Here is a 21,596-nt window from a genome sequence, read left to right as displayed (position 1 = left end):
TGCAACAAAGGGATGCGACCTTGCCTCTTGCATTTCAACATTGGTTTTAAGCGAAAATTTTTTTCATGCAAGATGGTGGTTGGAGCACCTAAAAGGACAGAGTTGGTAACTCCTCAAGTCAAAAGAAAAAGTTGCTGTGAATGGTTTTTGGGCTTGCTTTCTAATAAAAACTTAGTTTAAAATGTCAGAATTTGGTCTAAGACTGTTTCCTTATTATGCGGTAGGTTGCAGGGTAGTAGTTAACCTTTATGTAACACAAACATCTCCCATGGCTAACATTATCTGCCAAAAGAAACTAAGAGTCCTGATTGACTAAATAGGTTTGGGTCAGTTTGCAGCACTTAGTTATTAGGGAGTTTAGAGAGTTTCTGCACATTGTAAATCTTAACTCCTTGGTGTCTTGGCTAACTATGCCCTTACTTTGCATGAATGGTCTTCATTTCTCTTGTGCTATTATGTGTGCTTTAACATTGTGCATCTCAAGTCCTTTTTGAAAGTAGGCGGAGTACAAAACTGAAATGGATAATGAAAATAATAGAGCACTCTTATTGGTTTCTTTGGGAAGGAGCCATGGCTTTTCTCTTCGCTTGTGACTTAAAAAAAAAATTTTTTTTTTTTTGTGGCTTATCTTGAAGTATCAAGTGAACTTGTGCTAATGACCACCAAATGCATTGCTAAAGGGGTGAATGGCAGGGAAGGGAAAGAGGGGGAATGGTGCCTGAGGTTTATTTCTAATTGGCAATGTTTCAATACCCTTTTCAAGGCTGCAACTAAGACCTCCAGCCTGAATAGAAACTCTCCTTTTGATACCACCATGAAGAGATAGAGATAGCCCAACTGCACTTATACCTTTAAGTGTGGCACTCAGTGTTCTTGGTTGCAATCTGGGGAGCAGCCATCTGAGAAGCAGCATATTCCTAATTCAAGTTTAGTTGCTTCTTCAAACATTGAACACTTGCGTACTTCTGGAACACCAAAGGAAAATAAATGCAAAGAACTGATCAACACCATCACGTCGCTCCACACACACTGCCCTGCCTTCTCCAGTGTTTCACTCTGGTCAAACAGCAAGGAGTCCAGTGATTTATAGAGTTAGTCGAAACTGATCTTGCTCTGGTGGTTTCCTCACCCAGGTGCCCAGACCAGCTTTCTGAAATGCTTTAAACAGCTGCTGTTTAACAGACTGGTAGGTATGAGCCCCTAGCTTGGCCTCACAGTACATTGATGGCGTGTCTCCATGGCTTGGTATCCGTGTGCTCAGCTGTGGAACAGAAACAAGAAAGAACAAATAAATGACCTGGCAGAAATAAGAGGCTTTTGCAGATGAATCACACCACCATAGGAATTTTACAAGCAATAAGTTAGCTCTTGGTCTTAGGCCTTTTCATATCTGTCTGTCTTCCTTTAAAAGAAAGAAAAAAAAAGCAACACTATAAAGTTACTCTTCATAGCTACCAAGTTCTATCATGCAATTCTATGGGAAGCCTAGTTATTAAGGAAACTTTCATTTAACCAGAAGTGTGAATGGTTAATGAACAAAATAGGCATATACCTTGTCTGTTATTAAAAACAGGAACACTGCATGAAATTGTGTCCTTCTGCAGGTGGACTGGGTGGTCAAAATGGGTAAAGGATGGGCAAGGTGGAAGGAGAAGCCAAGGGAATAGGGAGGCTATTGAGTTGATATTGCTAGCCCATTGGGAAGACAATAAAAACAGGATGTTCCCCTGTCAGTTTTCTGAGTTACAGTAGGGAACGCTTTGGAATCAGCCTAAAACAAACAAACAAAATCAAAACCATTGCCATCAAGTTGATTCTGACTCATAGTAAGCCTATAGGACAGAGTAGAACTGCCCCATAGGCTCCTCAGGCTAAAATCTTTTTTTTTTTTTTTGAGTTGTGCTTTAGGTGAAAGTTTACAGAGCAAATTAGTTTCTCTTTAAACAATTAATACACATATTGTTTTGTGACACTGGTTGCCAACCAGTGATGTGTCAACACTTTCCCCTTCTCGACATTGGGTTTCCCATTTCTGTTAGTCCAGCTTTCCTGTCCTTTCTGCCTTCTCGTCCTGGCTGGTATACCCACTTAGTCTCATATACGTGGTTGAACTACGTGTGCAATTGTTTGCTTTATAGGTCTGTCTAATCTTTGGCTGAAGGGTAAACCTCAGGAGTGACTTCAGTACTGAGTTAAAAGGGTATCCAGGGGCCATACTCTTGGGGTTTTACCAGTCTCTTCAGGTCAGTAAGTCTGTTTTTTTTTTTTGTGAGTTAGAATTTTGTTCTACATTTTTCTCCAGCTCTGTCTGGGACCCTCTATTGTGATCTTTGTCAGAGCAGTCAGTGGTGGTAGCCGGGCACCATCTAGTTGTGCTATACTCAGTCTGGTAAAGGCTATGGTAGTTGTGGTTCCTTAGTCCTTTGGACTAATCTCTCACTGTGCCTTTGTTTTTCTTCATTCTCCCTTGCTCCAGATGAGGTGGGGCCAGGACATGTATCATAGATGGCCCCTCACAAGTTTTTAAGACCCTAGACCCAAGGCTGTAATCTTTACAGAAGCAGACTGCCACCTCTTTCTCCCATGGAGCAGTAGTGGATTTGAACTGCTGACCTTTCAGTTACAAGCCAAGTGCTTAACCACTGTGCAACCAGGCGGCCTAAGGTAGGGATCAAATACAGCTTTAATCCAGCATGCAGTAGGGAGGTCAAGGGGTTGCTGGCAAGTGAGGTGAATCGTACTGAAGGAGCTTCCAGAGACAGCTTTGGAAGTCAAGCTGCCCACCTGCTGGCCGATGTCACCTTGAGCATAGGTAAAAGAAGAAAGCCCCTTTTGTTGAGCAAGAAAAAATCGATGGCTTCCTCTGACCTACCAGTCTTAGCACAGTCTGCACCTAATGCATGGAATAACGAAGCACAGGAGGGTGTCCTAAAGCAGAACTGACAGCGGCTGAGGGGTTGTGGTCACAGCTGTAGGGTGCCTGGCCGTAGACGCACTTTGCCTTACAACAGACTGTGACAGAGCAGAGGTAGAGGCAGAAGTCTCTGCCAACCAAGGAACTACGATGTGTGGTGTTCAGTATTCTCTAAACTGACAAAAATACTCATTTTAAGTGCCAGTACGACTATCTTGTTCTTCTATTTGTTCACGAATCCATCACAACACTATTATTACTACTTGTAGTCATTGTTGCTATTGCTAGCTGCCATTGAGTAGGCCCCCGACTCATGGTGACACCATGCAAGATGGAACAAAGCGCTGCCCCATCCTGGTCCATCCATATGATCAGTTGCAGATCCTACTCTTGTGATCCATAATGTTTACACTGGTTGATTTTTGGAAGTAGATTGCCAGGCCTTTCTCCATACTCCATCTTGGTCTAGATGCTCTGCTGAAATCTGCTCAGCATCCTAGCAACATGCAAGCCTCCACTGGTAGGTGGGTGGTAGCTGCACGTGAGGTATATTGGCTGGGAACCGAACCTGGGTCTCCTACATGGTGGGTGAGAGTTCTATCACAGAACCATCAGTGGCCCCGCTTGTAGACATTGCCTGGATAAACAAGTGTAGGAAAATGGGCAAAGTATTTCTATATATATTTTTTCCTTTGTATTCCATTTTTGTTACAATGTGTCATTCTTTGAGCCGATGGAAATGTGTAGTTCAATGTAATGCCTCAAAATGTAATTATTCCTATTTATAGAAAACAAGCTCAGAATCACTAATGTAGTCTGGGAGAAGAGAGTTCCAGTTTCATCTCTGACATCAACTACCTGTTTAATTTGGGGAAAATTACCTAATTTTCCTGGGCATTAGTTTCTTTGTATCTAAAGTGGGAATAATAACTACCTCAAAAAGTTTCTATGAGCCTTTTCTTGTGATACCACATGTAAGGCAGTTAGCTTAGAGCCTGGAGCACATGAAGTGTTTACGACTTAGCCCCTTTTCTGCCTGATTTTCTGGAAACATGTTTCTCAAATTCTAATGTGTATGAAATTCCAGGTGATGGCAACATCACTGGTCTGTGGACCATGCTTTGTGTATCAAAGCCTCAGCGTGTAAGTCTACAGAAAAGGTGCTATTGGCCTGGGCAGTTGGGGAAAAGGAAACACAAATCTGCCCTAGTTTTTGTGTCTTATGCCCCTTGATTGTGGACCAGATGATAACCCCACCAGGCTCATCACCTGTGAGCTGTGTCCAAGATGTGAGCCTGGTCCAGCTGCATCCAACTTGTCCCTAGAGAGGGATGCGTGTGACCTACCTTACCATAAAGTCTTGCCCACCGGGCAGAGAACACATGCTTGCAGAGTCTTGACGAGCCCCCACCGTCCCTCTTCCCTGTGGTGGCATTAATAATCTCCAGATCTGTACTACCCACAATCCAGTTCATGCTGAAGGGGGGAGATTTTCCTGGCTGGCGCACCTCCGCATCACTCACTCCTGTCAGCAGAGAAATAGAAAGCAGCCAAACATTACTATTCTTGGCCCCACACAAGGCTCCTGTGAGACCAGCTAGTAGGAAAAAAAGTCTGGTTTGCTCTGATAGGAGGTAGTCGTGGACCCATAGTTCCGTTTTTCCTATTTACAACCTGGCCAGTTCATGCCAAGGTCATCATTTGACCTGCAGGGATGTATGCTGAAAATTGAGCATAACTGTAATGACAGCCTCTTTCTAGAAAATATTTTTGGGACCCATTTATAACCTTTTAATTTAAAAGATTGTGTTGGAAGGCTTGTAATAATAAAGCGCTGCCCAGATTTTTTTTCCCTTTCTATAAATATTTGCTGAGTGAATTAATGAACAAATGGAACCATGTAAAGGCAATCTAACAATTTGTTTACTAGGCACTTACTGAGTGTCCATCTCTGTACTGGGCAGCATCTCAGGGGTAGTAAACAATAACAGACAGACCCTTAGGTTTATAATCTAGTCGAGGAGAAAACATTACTAGATAAGAAAGAAGAGAGAGCTAAGGGTATAGGATAATTAAGCCATCCATCCATCAATTAATTAATCAGTCAAGAGATGTGATCCAGAAATAGGACTGGCTACGTAATTTACAAGACCCACTGCCAAAGAACCACTACCCATCTGTCTGCTTGTTGTACTGTGGTGTCTTGAATGTTGCTATGAGGCTAGAAGCTAGGTCACCAGTATTTCAAACAGCAGGGTTATCCATGGTGAACAGGTTTCAGTGGAGCTGCCAGACTAAGACAGACTAGGAAGAAAGGCCTGGTGATCTACTTTTGAAAATTAGCCTATGAAAACCCCATGGATCGCAGAATATTGTTCAAGACCTTGACTTGCTTACTGAGGACATGTCATCAGGAGGCATCAAAGGTGAGGGAAACCCTCAATGAGATGGGTTGACACAATGGCTGTAACAATGGACTCAAACATATCAACGATCATGAAGACAGAGCAGGACCAGGCAATGGTTTCTTCTGTTGTGCATGGGGTCACCACGAGTCGGAGCCAACTCAATGGCAACTAACAAAAACAGTAAGTGCAAAAGAAAAATGTGGGGACCCTTGTTGAACACTTATTAAAAGTTTCGAGACGGCAACAGCAGAGTGTTAAACCAAGCAAGGGCCCTTTTAAGCACAGGTTGGGTGCTCATTCAACTGGTCCTGTCCAAAAAACATTAAAAAATCTCAGAAAAGTCCTCGCTTCACAGTGTTTCCCCCTTTGTCAGATGTATGCTCTGATTTTTAACTGGGACTATACAATCTATCTAGTAATAGGTTCGCAAACCAGATCAGAAAATGGAAATACCACAGTGTACTAGGAAAACGTTTTGGCAGCCTGCGGGGTTGGCTTCTAACCCCAGCCCCAGCCTCAACTCCCGCCCAGCCATCTAGTGTTGCTTGTCATTCTGATTAGGAATCTGGGTGACCGTTGTGGCAAGAAGCCTGGCAACCTTTTGAGAGCCCCTGGAGTGAGCACAGTGTCCTTATGCTCTGATCCTGTCTTGAGAGTTCTGGTGCTGCTATGCCATCCCCATTTATCTTCCTCTCCTTTGAAGGTTATGTTTGCAATCTGTAACCTTCAAAGGGGGACAAGAATCCGAAGACAAATAAGCGCAGCAGTGTGGAGGCAAGGAGCACTTTCCCAGGTGAAAACAGACCAGATGCTTTCAATATTCTAAACTTCCTCATGGCAATTTCATACATAATATATATAACCCTAATAAATTCTAAGGGAGGCATGCCATATGTCCCAGTCTCTGCTCAGAGCCACACTGAAAGATGTTCAGTCCAGCACACAAAAGTAAGTAGAAGAAGGATTCAATCTCGAATTTGTTCACTTGGACGGTATTACAGGATATTTAATTTATAACCAAGAAACACTTGTCAGATGCCACTTTCAGGGTCTCTTGAATCCTCTCTCTCGCCCACCACTCCTCCAGAGCTTCTTATAGGAGGACACTTCTCCCCAAACCCAGCCTAACTTGACTTTCTCTCTTCTTCTCCCCTTCAGTTTCATATTGTAAAGATCAACTTAGCCTCTGTTATGGATTGCATTGTGTTCCCCCCAAATATGTGTTGAAGTCCTAACTCCTGTACCTGTAAATATGACCCTTTATGGAAATAGGGGGTTTTCTTTTGTTATGTTAGTGAGCAGGGTGGGTCCTAAAGCTAATCACTTCTGAGTTATAAAAAGACCAGATTAGGCACAGAGACACACATGGGGAAAACAGAGGATGGAGACAGATGCATTTACAAACCCAGAAAGGCCAAGGATTTCCCCAGCTTCTAGAAGCTGAAAGAGACAAAGAAGGACCTACCCACATAGCCACATCCTGAAGACAAACTTCTAGTCTCCTGAACTGTGAGAAAATAAATTTCTGTTCTTTAAAGCCGCCCACTTGTGGCATTTCTGTTGTGGTAGTTCTTGGTAACTATGAGGCTTCCCAGCTCTGCCCTGCTTCCTTTCTGACTAGCACTCCAGGTCTCTGTCTTTGCAGTCTTTTTTCCTGTCCCATTTTCAGATGGTAAATATGGGGCAAGGGCTGGACTGTGTGCTGTGGGAGGAAAGGAATCCATTCAATCTTGTCAGTTATCTGTCAGATGTCACATAGTGGAGTGCCTGGAAAAACAAAACTGAATGAGTTGGCAAGTGAATTTCATTTAGAAGGCCATTAGAATGGCTGTTCAAGGGCCATAGCAGTAGCCACTAATTGCTGGTGGAGAAGCCCTGGTATTAGTGATGTAATTCAAGCACAAATAACTTGAGCTGGATTGAGTGAGGTGTGAGTTCAGGTTCTGGAACCTACTGGCGGACACTTCCAGTGAGAGATATCCTTTCATTAAAGTAAGGAAATTTTGCTTTCTTGGAATTAGTCTTCACTTAAATTCAGGAATGTTGTTGTTGTTGTTAGCTGCCATCAAGTCGGTCCCCAGCTCATAGTGACCCCACATACAATGGAACGAAATGCTGTATTTTAACGCAAATAACGTGCACCATCTGCATTTATTTGCAGGCCATGCCCTCCCTCCAAGTGGTATTTTTTTTTTTTATTATTAACTTTTATTGAGCTTCAAGTGAAAGTTTACAAATCAAGTCAGTCTGTCACATATAAGTTAATATACATCTTACTCCTTACTCCCACTTGCTCTCCCCCAATGAGTCAGCCCTTCCAGTCTCTCCTTTCGTGAGAACTTTGCCAGCCTCCAACTCTCTCCATCCTCCCATCCCCCCTCCAGCCAGGAGATGCCAACACAGTCTCAAGTGTCCACCTGATATAATTAGCTCACTCTTCATCAGCATCTCTCTCCCACCCACTGTCCAGTCGCTTTCATGTCTGATGAGTTGTCTTCAGGGATGGTTCCTGTCCTGTGCCAACAGAAGGTTTGGGGACCATGACTGCCAGGATTCCTCTAGTCACAGCCAGACCATTAAGTATGGTCTTTTTATGAGAATTTGGGGTCTGCATCTCACTGATCTCCTGCTCCCTCAGGGGTTCTCTATTGTGCTCCCTGTCAGGGCAGTCATCGATTGTGGCCAGGCACCAACTAGTTCTTCTGGTCTCAGGATAATGTAGGTCTCTGGTTCATGTGGTTCTTTCTGTCTCTTGGGCTCTTAGTTATTGTGTGACCTTGGTGTTCTTCATTCTCCTTTGCTCCAGGTGGGTTGAGACCAATTGCTGCATCTTAGATGGCCGCTTGTTAGCATTTAAGACCCCAGACGCCACATTTCAAAGTGGGATGCAGAATGTTTTCATAATAGAATTATTTTGCCAATTGACTTAGAAGTCCCCTTGAACCATGGTTCCCAAACCCCCCGCCCTTGCTCTGCTACCTTTGAAGTATTCAGTTTATCCCGGAAACTTCTTTGCTTTTGGTCCAGTCCAGTCCAGTTGAGCTGACCTTCTGTGTATTGAGTGTTGTCCTTCCCTTCACCTACCAAGTGGTACTTTTATAAACATATTATGCTTTTTTTTTTTTTTTTACAGCAACATGTGGAAGAGGAATGGCATGGCAGTGCTTGTGAGGGTGCCTTGAGGGGAGAGGGCACAGCTGGCAAGCAGGCACAGAAGGCATGTTACTTGCGTAAAATGTGGAACTGCTGGTTCTGCCCCATCTCCATGATTGGTTGCAGATCAGACCACTGTAATCTGCAGGGTTTTCACTGGCTGATTTTTGGAAGTAGATTGCCAGGCCTTTCTTCCTAGTTCATCTTAGTCTGGAAGCTCTGCTGAAACCTGTTCAATATCATAGCAACACACAGGCTTCCACTGACATATGGACGGTGGCCGTGTATGAGGTGCATTGGTGGAGAATTAAACCCGGGTCTCCCACATGGAAGGCAAGAATTCTATTGATGAACCTCCAAGGCCCCCAAATTCAGGAATAGAGCCCTTCAGATCTCAGCTGCAAAGTGAACAGATCTGACGATCCTCCTGCTGTATCACCCCACCCCCATCCACAAGTGAGGGGCTCTTGGACAGAACAAATGCCCTTTCACCGAACACAGTTTGTCTGGGGCTAGAGCCCGTCACCAATACAGCCCAGCTTCCAAAGTGAAAATCACCTGATGACCTTCTTCTGGTCATGGATAGGCAACGTCAGACACCCGGGCTCATTTCATTCATGTCAGCTCTTTCTTTTCTCTTGAAGTGATTCGCTGTGGCAGCTACTAACCCCAAGTGCCAGGTAGGGGAAAGCAATCTGGCACCTTGGCAGCCATGGGCTGTCCTACTGGGCACGGACTGCCTTGGCAAGAGGAGGCAGTTGCTGAGGTCAGGGATGACTAGGCACAAAGAGAATCAGTATCTGCTCCAGATTGGCACTGCAGCCAGGCACTGCCAGAAACAGCAACCTGCACCTTCCTCCCACTCCCTCCCCCTCCTGCTTTCTCTCCCTCCCTTCATCCTTGGTCTCCAAAAGGATCGGGACTGGGCACTGATACCCAGAGCTCAAGATTTATCATCTGGGCCTTCTCCCCAAGTTCTGGACTCTGAACTCAGAAATAACAGTCTTGGATTGCCTGATATTGACATCAGAACTCCCTGAGTTCCCTACAAGATGCACCAGCTCCGTCCTTCCTTCTCATCTCTCTCTGTTGTGTAATAGTGTTGCCACTTTACTCCTGGCTCTCAGCGCAGAAACACCTGGCCTTTGGCAAGCGGTCCAGCTGCAGCTCTGGCAGGGTGCCTCCAGCACATTCCAGTTGCTGGCCTCCCCAAGGAAGCCAGGACAGTGCCAGGGAAAGCAGCCATGGCACTCTTTTCAACCCAGCCTGCATGCTCTGTTCACTACACAGAGGAGTGATGGGGAAGGAAGAAATATTGGTGGTATAACAGAGAAAGAAAGAACTAATTGATGGAATTGTGGTAATGTAACTCGCCAGACAAGCAGGTTCTATCTCCTCACTAGCACTCTAATCACACGTTCTCTTTAGCTTTGATCCCAATTTTGTTGGCACGTGCAGAAGAAGCAAAGAAAGTATGTGGATAGGGAGAATTGCTCATGCAATAAATAATACCTAAACACATACATATGATTATGCAAACCAAATTATCAAAAATGTTTATTTCTAAATCTATATATATAAAAAAAGAAATCAAACAACATATAGCATTGGGCAAATCTGCTGCAAAAGATCCATTTAAAGTTTTAAAAGGCAAAGATGTCACTTTGATGACTGAGGTGCACCTGACCCTAGCCATTTGTTGTTGTTGTTAGGTGCTGTCAAGTCAGTTCCAACTCATAGTGATTCCATGTGCAACAGAACACTGCCCAGCTCTGCACCATCCTCGCGATCATTGTTATACTTGAGCCCTTTGTTGCAGCCAATGTGTCAATCCATTTCATTGAGGTTCTTCCTCTTTTTTACTGACCCTCTGGCTTTACCAAGCTTGATGTCCTTCTCCAGGGACTGATCCCTCCTGATAACATGTCTGAATTACGTGCTTCTAAGGAAACCCTGGTGGCGTAGTGGTTAAGTGCTACGGTTGCTAACCAAAGGGTCGGCAGTTCGAATCTGCCAGGTGCTCCTTGGAAACTCTATGGGGCAGTTCTACTCTGCCCTATAGGGTTGCTATGAGTCAGAATCGACTCGACGGCATTGGGTTCTGGGTTTTTAAGGAACTTCCTGGTTGTACTTCTCCCAAGACAGATTTGCTCGTTCTTCTGGCAGTCCATGGTATATTCAATATTCTTTGCCATTTTTATATGTTTCAGAGTGTTTCTCCCAGTTCTTTCCTCATACCTCATCACATTCACATATATAATCCCTCAACTGGTTGATATGGTCTTTTGAAGACATATTGAAATGATTGACTAGGTTACTTCCAGATTCTTGATTTTTCTATTTTTTGTTGTTGTTGTTCAGCCTGGGGAAACATTTGGTTTCTAAGGAATCTTATACACATATATGAATAATCTTCATTAAGCATTAATTTTACCATTTAAAATCAATTTCCCAGGTGCTTTTTTGGCACCTCTGCCTTTAAATACTTGCAAGGAATATCCTATAGCTCAAGAGCTCATTCATGTATTTATTCATTCAATAGTTAGTGTTTTCCATATCATGGAGGGTTATGCTTTTGAAAGTGGTTGAAAGTGTTAAAGCCGTTAGGGCTAAAACCGCTTACCTCACTTAGTGTTGGATGGCATTGTTAAGAATTGTTTTAGATAGTGCTGGAAAGATGAAGACACACCTGCTCAGGTCTAGAAATGAAAGTCTGGTTTGTGCTTTATTTTTCTTTCCTTTGTTTGAGGATCGTGAAAACAATAGAGAGGCATAAACTCCTGAAATAATTTTTTTTTCCTTTGACATCAAGTGATTTAAGATAAAAATCAAGTCAAAAGGACATAATATATTTACAGTCACAGGCAAACCTTACTAAGACCTGTTTTCATGATTTTCCTCAAAATATTATATTAACACATATCTAGCAATCCAGTCTACTCAGAAAATATAATAATACAATCTCCACTTTCCCCAATTCACAGCACTACGTTCCACAGATTATTCAGAAATTTCCATCCAGAGAAAGATGCAAACAGATCAAAATCTTCTATTTGACATGAGGTCCCAGTATAGTTAAGATCTTAGCAAAGAGCTTTGGGGGTCTGGATACTGAAAGCATGAGTGTTGGGTCAATTATGCTCCAAGAAGTAAAGAAAGTCCTCATGAGAAATAAACACTTGGAAAAGTCAGCACTGTGAACAACGTTTGTTTAAGTTCATGGGATCTATTTACAGGTATATACTTCAGAATCCTGGTGTTCCTCAGTCTACAGACCACTTTAGCAAAGATTGGTGACTCTGCTTCTTGACATGCAAGAACTAAAAGAAATCAAAATAGAACAAACCCAGTAACAAACTTTTGCCTTTGGTGCTATGACAGCATTAAGAACAATGCTGTATATTTTAATATAGTTCCTATATGTAGAGAAAGTTATACTTTAATCATGTAGCCCTGCATAGCTTTCCAGGGGCTGTTGTAGCAAGATACCAGAAACTTGATAACAAGGCAACAGAAATGTATTCTATCACAGTTCTGGAAGTCTGAAATCAAGGTGTTGGCAGGCCCCTGCTTCCTCAGAGGCTCTAGGAAGATCTGCTCCTTGCCTGTCTCAGCTCCTGCTGGCTGCCAGCATTCCTTGGCTTGTGGTCACGTCACTCTAATCTCTGCTTCCATCTTCACATTGTCTTCTCCTCCTTGTGTGTAATCTCCGTCTGCTTCTCCCTTATACGGACACTTGTGGTGGAATTTAGAGCCCGTCTATACAATCCAGGATAATGTCATCACAAAACCCTCAATATAATCACATCTGCAGAAACCCTTTTTCTAAATAAGGTTAACATTTACAGGCTCCAGGGATTAGGACTGGATATCTTTGAGGGGATCATTATTCTGCCTCCTATAAGCAGCAATGCTGAATTTTGGTACTGGTCTATGAACCAAGGGAAGCTCTTTCTGCAGGAGTAATCTGATATTCTGGGCACCACTTTCTGGCAGAACGACTGGATTTGCAGGCGAGAGGATTCACAGCTGCTTCTCCAGCACATCGTATTTCGCTTTGTTCTGTGCCTTGTATGGCGTGAGTATCACTGGAAATGCCAGAGAGGCTTACCCTTAGGGAAGACAGTGTAACACAGGAGGAACGTTCGTGTGCCAATCGGCTAGTCGGTGCAGAATGAACAAAAGAGATGAGAACCATGGCACATACTCCTGAGTCTGGCCAATCTCAATCAGGCAGGATCCTGTATTTACAGATGTGATTAGAAAGCCCAAGAAAGAGTGAGGGGGAAAAAAAAGATGTCCATGAAAGACTGTAACCTGATGAAGAATAGGATCTAGTAGTTTTTTTTTAAGTAATTATTTCCAAGCAGTTTTGGAAATAACTATTACCTGCCTAAACATTTTCTCTATTAGAGGAGTCTCTGATGGAAAGAGCGTCAATTAAAATATGTAAACCTGATAAGTAAATCAGAGATGTGTTGACATTGATTGATTCAAAGACATACCACACAAAACATAGGTTATCCATCTTTACCAAAATATTTTTAGATTTCTGAAATTCTAGATTTCAAAAAAATCTAGATTTTTAAAGTTTTTTAAAATAGTTATTTCAAAGTAGATTTGTATGGCAATAGGCAGGTCTCCATTAGCCTTCAATGACACTAAAATTCTGCTAGGTTGGCTAATACAGAGAGATCGGCTTGATGAAGATTATACGACCTTTTGTTCAAGCAGATACAATTTTGTTAATAGGGTGTGCTCTAGAAACAGACCAAATTCAAATACCACTTTTATCACTTATTAACAGTATGACCTTGGAAAAGTTAACTAACCTATTACTACTATGATTGCCACTACTATCACTACAACCACTACTATTATTTAAGAGCGATGAGAGTGAATCCACAATTCATCTATGAAAATGAGTTTTAATATGGCTCATGTAGCTATAAAAGGATTCCTTACTTAAGAAAATCTTTATTTACCCTTTCTAAAAGGTGTTGTATAAGAGAGATATTATGAAATGTCTTTAAATAGCTAGTGAGTCTACTGTATTTAAAATGTAATTAACTTTTCCAAAATTAAATTCACACAAGACATTTCAGGAGTATATTTTGTCCATGAAGTGAGGCAAGTCTGTATTACAGGGCAGCGCTGTGTCTAATTTTGTGGAATGAATGAAGCAGCATGCTCCCTGGCATGCCCAGAATCATAACATTGCAGGAGGAGGAGGATCCTATTTGTATACAGCCCAGTTGTATATTTTGGCAGATGGCCCTCAGGATTTAACACACACAGACACACACATGCACACACACCCAGAACTCCCTACTCTACACACACATATTTATCAATTTATTTTTACACATGCACCTTTAATTTAAGTAGAGTTAGTAATATTTTAATCTGGACTCATGGATTTGGGATAACTAGTTGCTAAGTCTGTTTTAATGCCATTTGATTCATTATTATTAGCATAAACATCATTGCAGCTGACAGTAATTTAATAGTTATTGTCTTGTCCTAAGAGAGCATATTCAATGGAAAATATGCAAAATGTACTATAGAATCTGGACATAGTGTGTCAGGAGAATTAAGGGTGGAAAATTAATTCTTTCTGCTGTGAGATGCCCTTAACAAGTTGTCTTAGTTACCTAGTGCTGCCACAGCAAAAAATACCACAGGTAGGTGGCTTTAAAGAACAGAGGTTTATTTTCTCAGAGTTCTGGAGGCCGACAGTGCAAATCCGGGTCTTGGCCATGCCAGCTCCTCTGGGAGCCTCTCTCCTAGTTTCCGGTGACCGCTGCACTCCTTGGCTTTCCTTTCCTTGCAGGCGGGTCCTCACATGGGGTCTGCTGTCTCTCTGTGTGCATCTGTGTCTATTCTCTTTTCGTAAGACACCGTCTAGATGAGATTAGTTTAGGACCTGCTCTACTCTGGTAATTACATTACTAAAACAAAAGAAAACCCCTACTGACAAGAATTATGCAAGAGACCCAGGCTCTGTTGCTGGCCAGTGTACGTCATGTGCATCTGTTTGTCACTGGAGGCTTGTGTGTTAGTTCCTATGATGCTAAACAGGTTTCAGCAGAGCTTCCAGACAAAGACTAAGAAAGGTCTGATGATTTACTTCCAAAATTAGTCAATGAAAACCCTACGGATCACAGCAGTCTGATCCACAACCAATCATGGGGTTGGAGCAGGACTGGACAGCAATTCGTTCCATTGCGCATGGGGTTGCCATGAGTCCTCTTTACTTCATTTGACTAGTTTGGTTGACGTGGTTGACGTGGTTGAAAGCAACTGTTTGAAGGGCATGTGAGATCCACTGCCCTGATGGTTATACCATTTATTAATACTCTATGTGAATGCTCTTGATGACGGCAGCAATGCCACTGAGACAGCAAAGCTTGGAACTCTCTTCTAATGAAAGTTTATTCCTCACTGATGTTTGGGGATTTCATTCCTATAGTCCAGAGAACTGTGATCTTATTCATTTTGATAAATGGCTATGGTTTGTATTCTATGTAGGTAAAAATGTGCAGGCTCACAGGATGCTTCCAAAGATGTAAAATTTCCCATACCAGGAGAAAAAATTTGACTTTTCTAACCTGAAAACGCAGCCCTAGTGGCACAATGGTTAAGAGCTCAGCTGCTAACCCAAAAAGGTCAGCAGTTCAAATCCACCAGCTGTTCTTTGGAAACCCTATGGGGCAGTTCTACTCTGTCCTATAGGGTCACTATGAGTCAGAATGGACTTGACCGAAACAGGCAAACCTGATATTGACATGATTCTTTTCTTTCTTTCTTTCTCTTTAATGTATTTGAGATGAAGGTTTACATCACAAACTAGTTTCTCATCAAACAGGCAGTGCACACATTGTTCTACGACATTGGTTAACGACCTCACGACGTGTCAACACTCTCCCTTCTGAACACTGAATTTCCTATTACCAGCTTTCCTGTTTCCTCCTGCTTTCTAGTCCCTGCTCCAGGGCTTGTGCACTTCTTTAGTCTTGTTTTGTTCCATGGGCCTGTTCAATCTTTGGCTGAAGGGTAAACCTCAGGAGTGACCTCATTACTGAGATGAAAGGGTGTCTGGGGGCCATACTCTCAGGGTTTCTCCAGTCTCTGCCAGACCAGCAAGTCTGGTCTTTCTTTTTGAGTTAGAATTTTGTTCTACATTTTTCTGCAGCTCTGTCTGGGACTGTCTATTGTGATCCCTGTCATAGCAGTCAGTGGTGGTAGCCAGACATCGTCTAGCTGTACTGGACCCAGTCTGGTGGAGACTGTGGTAGATGTAGTCTATTAGTCCTCTGGACTAATCTTTCTTTTGTATCTTCATTCTTCCTTGCTCCTGAAGGGGTGAGACCAGTGGAGTGTCCTAGATGGCTGCTCACAGGCTTTTAAGACCCCAGATGCTACTCACCAAAGTAAAATGTAGAACATTTTCTTTATAAACTATGTTAATGACATGATTCTTGGCTCCTGAAAGGATTCTATAATTAAAAAAAAAAGTAAAAACAGTAGGATTTTGGCAGAATATGGTTGCTTATTGATCCAAAATATGCATTTCTCACTGCTGTAGAACCCAAAAATGCAGTAATTAAGCCAAGTTTCAAAATGAATAAAAATACGGGTGATTTTTATTCTGGGTCATTCATTTAGGATCATTTTCTTATGCTCAAAGATGTGTGAGTCTGCTGGAGTTAAATTATTTCAGTTCTTGTCTGTCTGAAAATGTCACGTCACTCTCATTTTGAAGGATACTTCCGCTGGGTATAAGATTTTAAGTTAAGATTAATTTTTAATAAGCATTTAAAAGATGCCATTTCAATATCTTTTGCCTTCCATTTTTTTGCTGAAGAATCAGCTAACCATCTGATTTAGCTCCTTTGACGTTAATCTTTCATTTCCTGATTGCTTTTTGAGAATTTCTCTGTCTTTGTTTTCAGCAATTTTACTGCTGAGATGAGGATTTTTTATTTTTAAATTCTTCTTTAGGTATAATATAATTCTTGGATCTGTAGTCTGATGTTTTTAATTAGTTTTGGAAATTTCTTGGTTATTATCTCTTTCTTCTGGAACTCCTATTACTAGTATGTTAGACTTTATCATGCTGTCTCTTTTTTTTCTAGTATTTTCCCTCTTTTTGTCTCTTTACTGCATTCTGGATTTTTCTTCAGAGCTATGTTCCCATTTCTCAATTCTCTATTTAGTTCTGTTTAATTTGCTACTAAATCTATCTTTTTAAAAAATTATTTAAAAATTTTCTTTATTCCTAAAAATCTCACTTGATTTTTTAAAATAACTTGCATCTTTCCAACTACATTTCCCATCTTAATTTTTATCTATTTTATCATATTGAGCATGGTTATTTTAAAGTCTGTGTCTGATAACTCCAATCTCTGGAGCCATGGGTCTGTTTTCATTGTCTGTTTCTTTTTACTGATTTTTGTACAAGAAATTTTGTCTCCTTCTATGCTTGCTTATTTTTCATTGTATTTTATTTACATTTTTTGTAGGCCTGTCTTAACCTAATTTTCCTGTAGGATCATCTTAATCTAAAATCAGGGATGGAGATAGTTTATAGCTCCTCTCCAAGCTCTGTAAGTGTGCACTTACTTCTGGCTCAGTCTTACTCTTTGGGTGCACATGATGCTGTAGGTTCTAATCCCTGATCCCTCAGCTCTAAGTGGAAGCAGAAGCACCCCTCAGCCTCCCAGATTCTCAGCAGAATGGATCCTAGGGTTAAAATCAGTCCTGAAGGCCAATCTCACCTCCCTGGGCCTCTGTCCTTCCCCAAATCCTGACCTGGTCATCCCTCACTATCCTGGTAGCCCTATAATGCCTTCAAGAGGGCATCTTTATGTGTTTATTGCCCAGGGCTTCCAGCTGTTCTGTTTAAGAGGTGCAGCATTGTTGAAATCAGAACTCTCCAGATTCATAGACTCTCCAAAGGAACATCATTTAATATGTCAACATTGTAAAAAGTATTTTTAGGTAAGCGGCTTTAATAGCTTGTTCAAAATAAGGATTTTACTATGAGTCAAAGTTATCAAAAGAAGTAAAGTAGTAAGTTTCCTGTCAGCATAAACTGGCAAATAATTGGGTAAAGCTATTTTGGAAGTGTGACATTATAAGATAACAGAGTGGACTAGATACTTTTAAGGTACCTTACCAGTCTTACCTACTTAGGTTCTACGACCGTACTTTTAAGTCTTGAAGCCAAGGCCCACGTGATCTAGTCTTAGCTCTGAACCACAATGGTGTTTCAAACACTCGAATTCTTTACTTGGTGATCTCAAACACTGTCAAGTTGATACAAAGCAACATTTCTTCAAGAGCCCCTTTCTTTCCTACCCACTTGTTTCACCTAAGTTCCTGCAACCCTGCCTGTGTCTCAAAACTCCCTTAAAAACTCTTCTCTCAGTTATAGCTGCCACAGCTGTTTCCTTTTCATATGATCCACTCTCTCCTTCCTTGAGGACTTTGCTCAAGTGACCATCTTAGTGAGACCCCTGTGATCCTTCTGTTTAAAGCTGAGAGTTGCTTTGTATTGTCCTTTTTGTTTTATTTTTCTCCAAGTCACTTATTTCCAAATCACATACTATACTTTGTAGTTTGTTTGTCTAACTTGTCCTGCTGGATGTGGATTTTTGCCCGTTTTGTTCACGGCTCTATCCCCAGCCTACGACTGTGCCTGGTACACTGCATGCATTCAACAGCCACCTGTAGACTCATCAAAGGAAAGTCTGGATTATGCTAACAAACTTCTTCATGTTTGGATAAATAATTAAACTGACATTGGAAATACTTTCCTTAAAGTAAATGATAAAATTATCAAGAGTAATGTATTTAACAAAAAGGCCTGGTCGCTCAGTGGTTAAGCAGCTCAGCTGCTAACCGAAAGGCTGGCTATTTGAACCCACCCAGTGGCTCTGAGGGCGAAGAGACCTGGAGATCTGCTTCTGTAAAGATTACAGCCAAGAAAGCTCTGTGGGGCAGTTCTACTCTGTAGCTTGCCAGGCCTTTCTTTCTAGTCTGGAAACTTTGCTAAAACCTGTCCGCCATGGGTGACCCTGCTGGAATTTGAAATACTGGTGGCCTAGCGTCCAGCATCTCAGCAATGTGCACATCACCACAGTGCTACAAACTGACAGACAAGTGGTGTATATATATATATATATATATGTGTGTGTGTGTGTGTGTGTGTGTATAAAACCCAAACCCACTGCCGTCGAGTCGATTCCGACTCATAGCGACCCTATAGGACAGAGTAGAACTGCCCCACAGAGTTTCCAAGGAGTGCCTGGTGGATTTGAACTGCCGACCTCTTGGTTAGCAGTCGTATCACTTAACCACTATGCCACCAGGGTTTGTGTATGTGTGTATACATGTATATAATAACATAAAATTTGCCATTTTAACCATTTTTAAGTGAACAATTCAGTGACATTAATTATATCCACCATGTTGTCAACCACCACCACTATCTATTTCCAAAAGTTTTTCATCACCCCAAGCAGAAACTCAGCACCCCTTAAGCAATAAATCCCCATCCCCCCACTCTGAGCCTCCAGTAACCACTAATAAACTTGTTTCTATGCATTTGCTTATTCTAGACATTTCATGTAAGTGGAATCATACAATATCTGTCCTTTTTTTTCAGGCTTATTTCACTTAGCACAATGTTTTTCAAGGTGCATCCATGTCGTAGTGTATATCAGAGTCACATTTCTCTTTATGGCTGAGTCATATTTCATTGTATGTATATGCCACTTTGTGTCAATCCATTCATTTGTCGATGGACACTTGGGTTGTTCCCATCTTTTAGCTATTGTGAATAATGCTGCGTTGAACATCAGTGTACAAGTATTCACTTTCTTTTTTAATGTAAATCATACACCTGGATCTTTATCAGAAATTTTTGGTAGGGGGCAGTGCCAGGGAGAATGAATTATTATCCTATTAGGCCAGCATATAGTTATTACAGTCTCTTTATTTTTACTAGCCACTTTAGACACTCCAGTTAAAATGATGCAATGATGTATTAGTGTCCTAAGTCCTATTAGAAATTCACTTTAAAATGTTGCCTGTTCATATATTCAGAGATACACTGTGCCTTTTTTCCCCTTATTCAGTGAGTCTGTGAATGGTTATAATTTTGCTCACTAAGTCTTAAATAGCCATTGGCAAGAACTGGTAGAATTCTGTCCCGAGTTGGTAATGCTGGGCCCTGCATGCAGCTGACTCCTGATAGGAAAGTGAATCTTTGTCTTTCTGGATGGTGTTTTCTTACCACTGAGGAGAGGCCTGTTGTGCCGGTAGGACGTTGGCAGCTGGCCGATGTCTTCAGTCCTGTGAGTCATCACCCGGGACAGGTGGCCTGTGTGGTGCAGGCTCCCCACAATGATACTATGGAGGTAAACGGGCTCAATGAAATGGCAGAGAAGCGCACCTTGCAGTCCCAGAACATTCCATCTGAAACAAAACCAAGGGAAGAGTCAAGAGCGATTTACTTCCCTGGCACCGGGAGACCAGAAGTGGAAGGCAGCCCACTCATGGCCACCCAGGCATGTTTTACCTTGGCTTGCTTTGCAAAATAAAAAAACCCTAGTAGGGGTGGCTTTTTCCCCTTGTGTCCCCAATTCCTATGGTGTCACATTGCCCATGGTATAGATGGAAAGGTCTAGCCCAGGAGCTCTGCAGACATGGTGGAGTGATCACAACAGGTTCTGGCCATGTGGCCACTAATGGTCCTGAGCTCCTCTAACTGCTGTCAGGCTAGTTCTGAGAGTGGCTCTGCCTTTTAATAGACTCGGTTTCTTTTCCTGGAAAATGAGCTGTTAGACTGCGTGGAAGCTCTCTATTCTCTCAGGCATATAACATTAGATTTTTCAAAAAAACACACTGTCCTCAAAGTAAATCTGAATCTTGCTTTAGATTAGCTGGGAAATATCTGAAATTGAGTTTATTTCAGTTTAGGGAAAAATATTCTCTTCTACTTTCTTTGTCCTTAGCAGTCAGGATATTGTGTTGAAATTAAATGACATTAATAAATGACCTTACTTTGGTCTGGGGATGGTTTTGATTTTAGAAGCCCAGGTCAGAGATGAACTACAAGGCCGTTTTCTTTGAAATAAATACAACCCAGAGGGGATGTTTTTGCTTCTCTAAGTTTCCTTCCCCTAGATGTGGGTGGTAAAAGTTATGCATGGGTCTTATTTAAGGCAACATTTGTGAGTTCTCCTCCAAGTGCTGTGTTTAGAATCCAGCCTCAGTCAGCAGCAAGCATTATGCGCTAATTTCTTACATCACTGTGCTTTTCATTAATTAACAGTTCTCCGCTGTCGGAGCAGTTACTGCAGAGCCGCCACGCTGTACACCTCTTTTCATGATTAATAAGGAGTCATTATATTTCCCTTTCCCGAAGCAGTCAATTAACACAGAATTCTTTCCATTAATTACCGAATCTTTAAAACCAGCTTGCTCTACCTGGAGAGCAATCTGCTCTGAGAACCTGTGACACCAATTGCTTTAAAAAGTTCTCTTTAAATTTTATTCCAAAAACACAAGCAATTTAGCTGGCAATATTAATTTGCCTCAGACGCATCATGGTGAATGAGAAACATCTTTTAATCTCATGCAAGAAAAGGCAGCCATCTGGCTGGCGAGGATCCAGAGAGCAACACTCCGGCTCTCCCTCCGTAATGCAGGTCATTAAAGTAATGCGTTCATCTACATAAAATTCAAACGGAATAAAAAAGGTAATATTTATATACAAACAATTTAGTCCCACAATTTAAACAGTCATTGGTTTTATGAAACATTTACTTTAGTCGATCAGATTTGCATAACTTCATTTTAAAAAACATGGTGGTCATTTTTAGAAGTCAAGTCGTTCCTCTCAGAAAGGAATGCAGTGGTTATCCTTTAGATATGTATAAATTTTCCAAAGAACTAATACCAAAATGTTTTCAAGGAGGACATTTCTGAAAGCAACAAAAACGCTTCTTCCTGAGTCTCTGCCTGGTGGAGTGCCCGCAATGTGTCAGACACTGTACTAGGCTAGTGCCATCGAGTCAGTTCCTATTCATGGAGACCCTTTGTGTGCAGAG

At 41.8% G+C, this 21,596-nt stretch overlaps 1 protein-coding gene across 1 annotated transcript in view; it reads right to left on the bottom strand.

The window, feature by feature from the left end:
* Window positions 1–963: 963 nt before the first annotated feature.
* ADARB2 (adenosine deaminase RNA specific B2 (inactive)) overlaps window positions 964–21,596 on the bottom strand; it is a 333,805-nt gene continuing 313,172 nt past the window's right edge. Inside the window, exons 8-10 of the mRNA XM_049881621.1 lie at window positions 19,778–19,959; window positions 4,261–4,439; window positions 964–1,261 (exon numbers count right to left, since the gene is read on the bottom strand). Coding sequence (XP_049737578.1) covers window positions 1,085–1,261; window positions 4,261–4,439; window positions 19,778–19,959 — 538 coding nt within the window. The 3' untranslated portion in view covers window positions 964–1,084. The remainder of the gene's footprint in view (window positions 1,262–4,260; window positions 4,440–19,777; window positions 19,960–21,596) is intronic.

This window comes from Elephas maximus, chromosome 4 (assembly GCF_024166365.1).
Source record: "Elephas maximus indicus isolate mEleMax1 chromosome 4, mEleMax1 primary haplotype, whole genome shotgun sequence".
Classification (NCBI taxonomy): Eukaryota; Metazoa; Chordata; class Mammalia; order Proboscidea; family Elephantidae; genus Elephas; species Elephas maximus.
The sequence above is the reverse complement of the archived record's forward strand: the minus strand, read 5'-3'. Positions and strand labels throughout refer to the sequence as shown.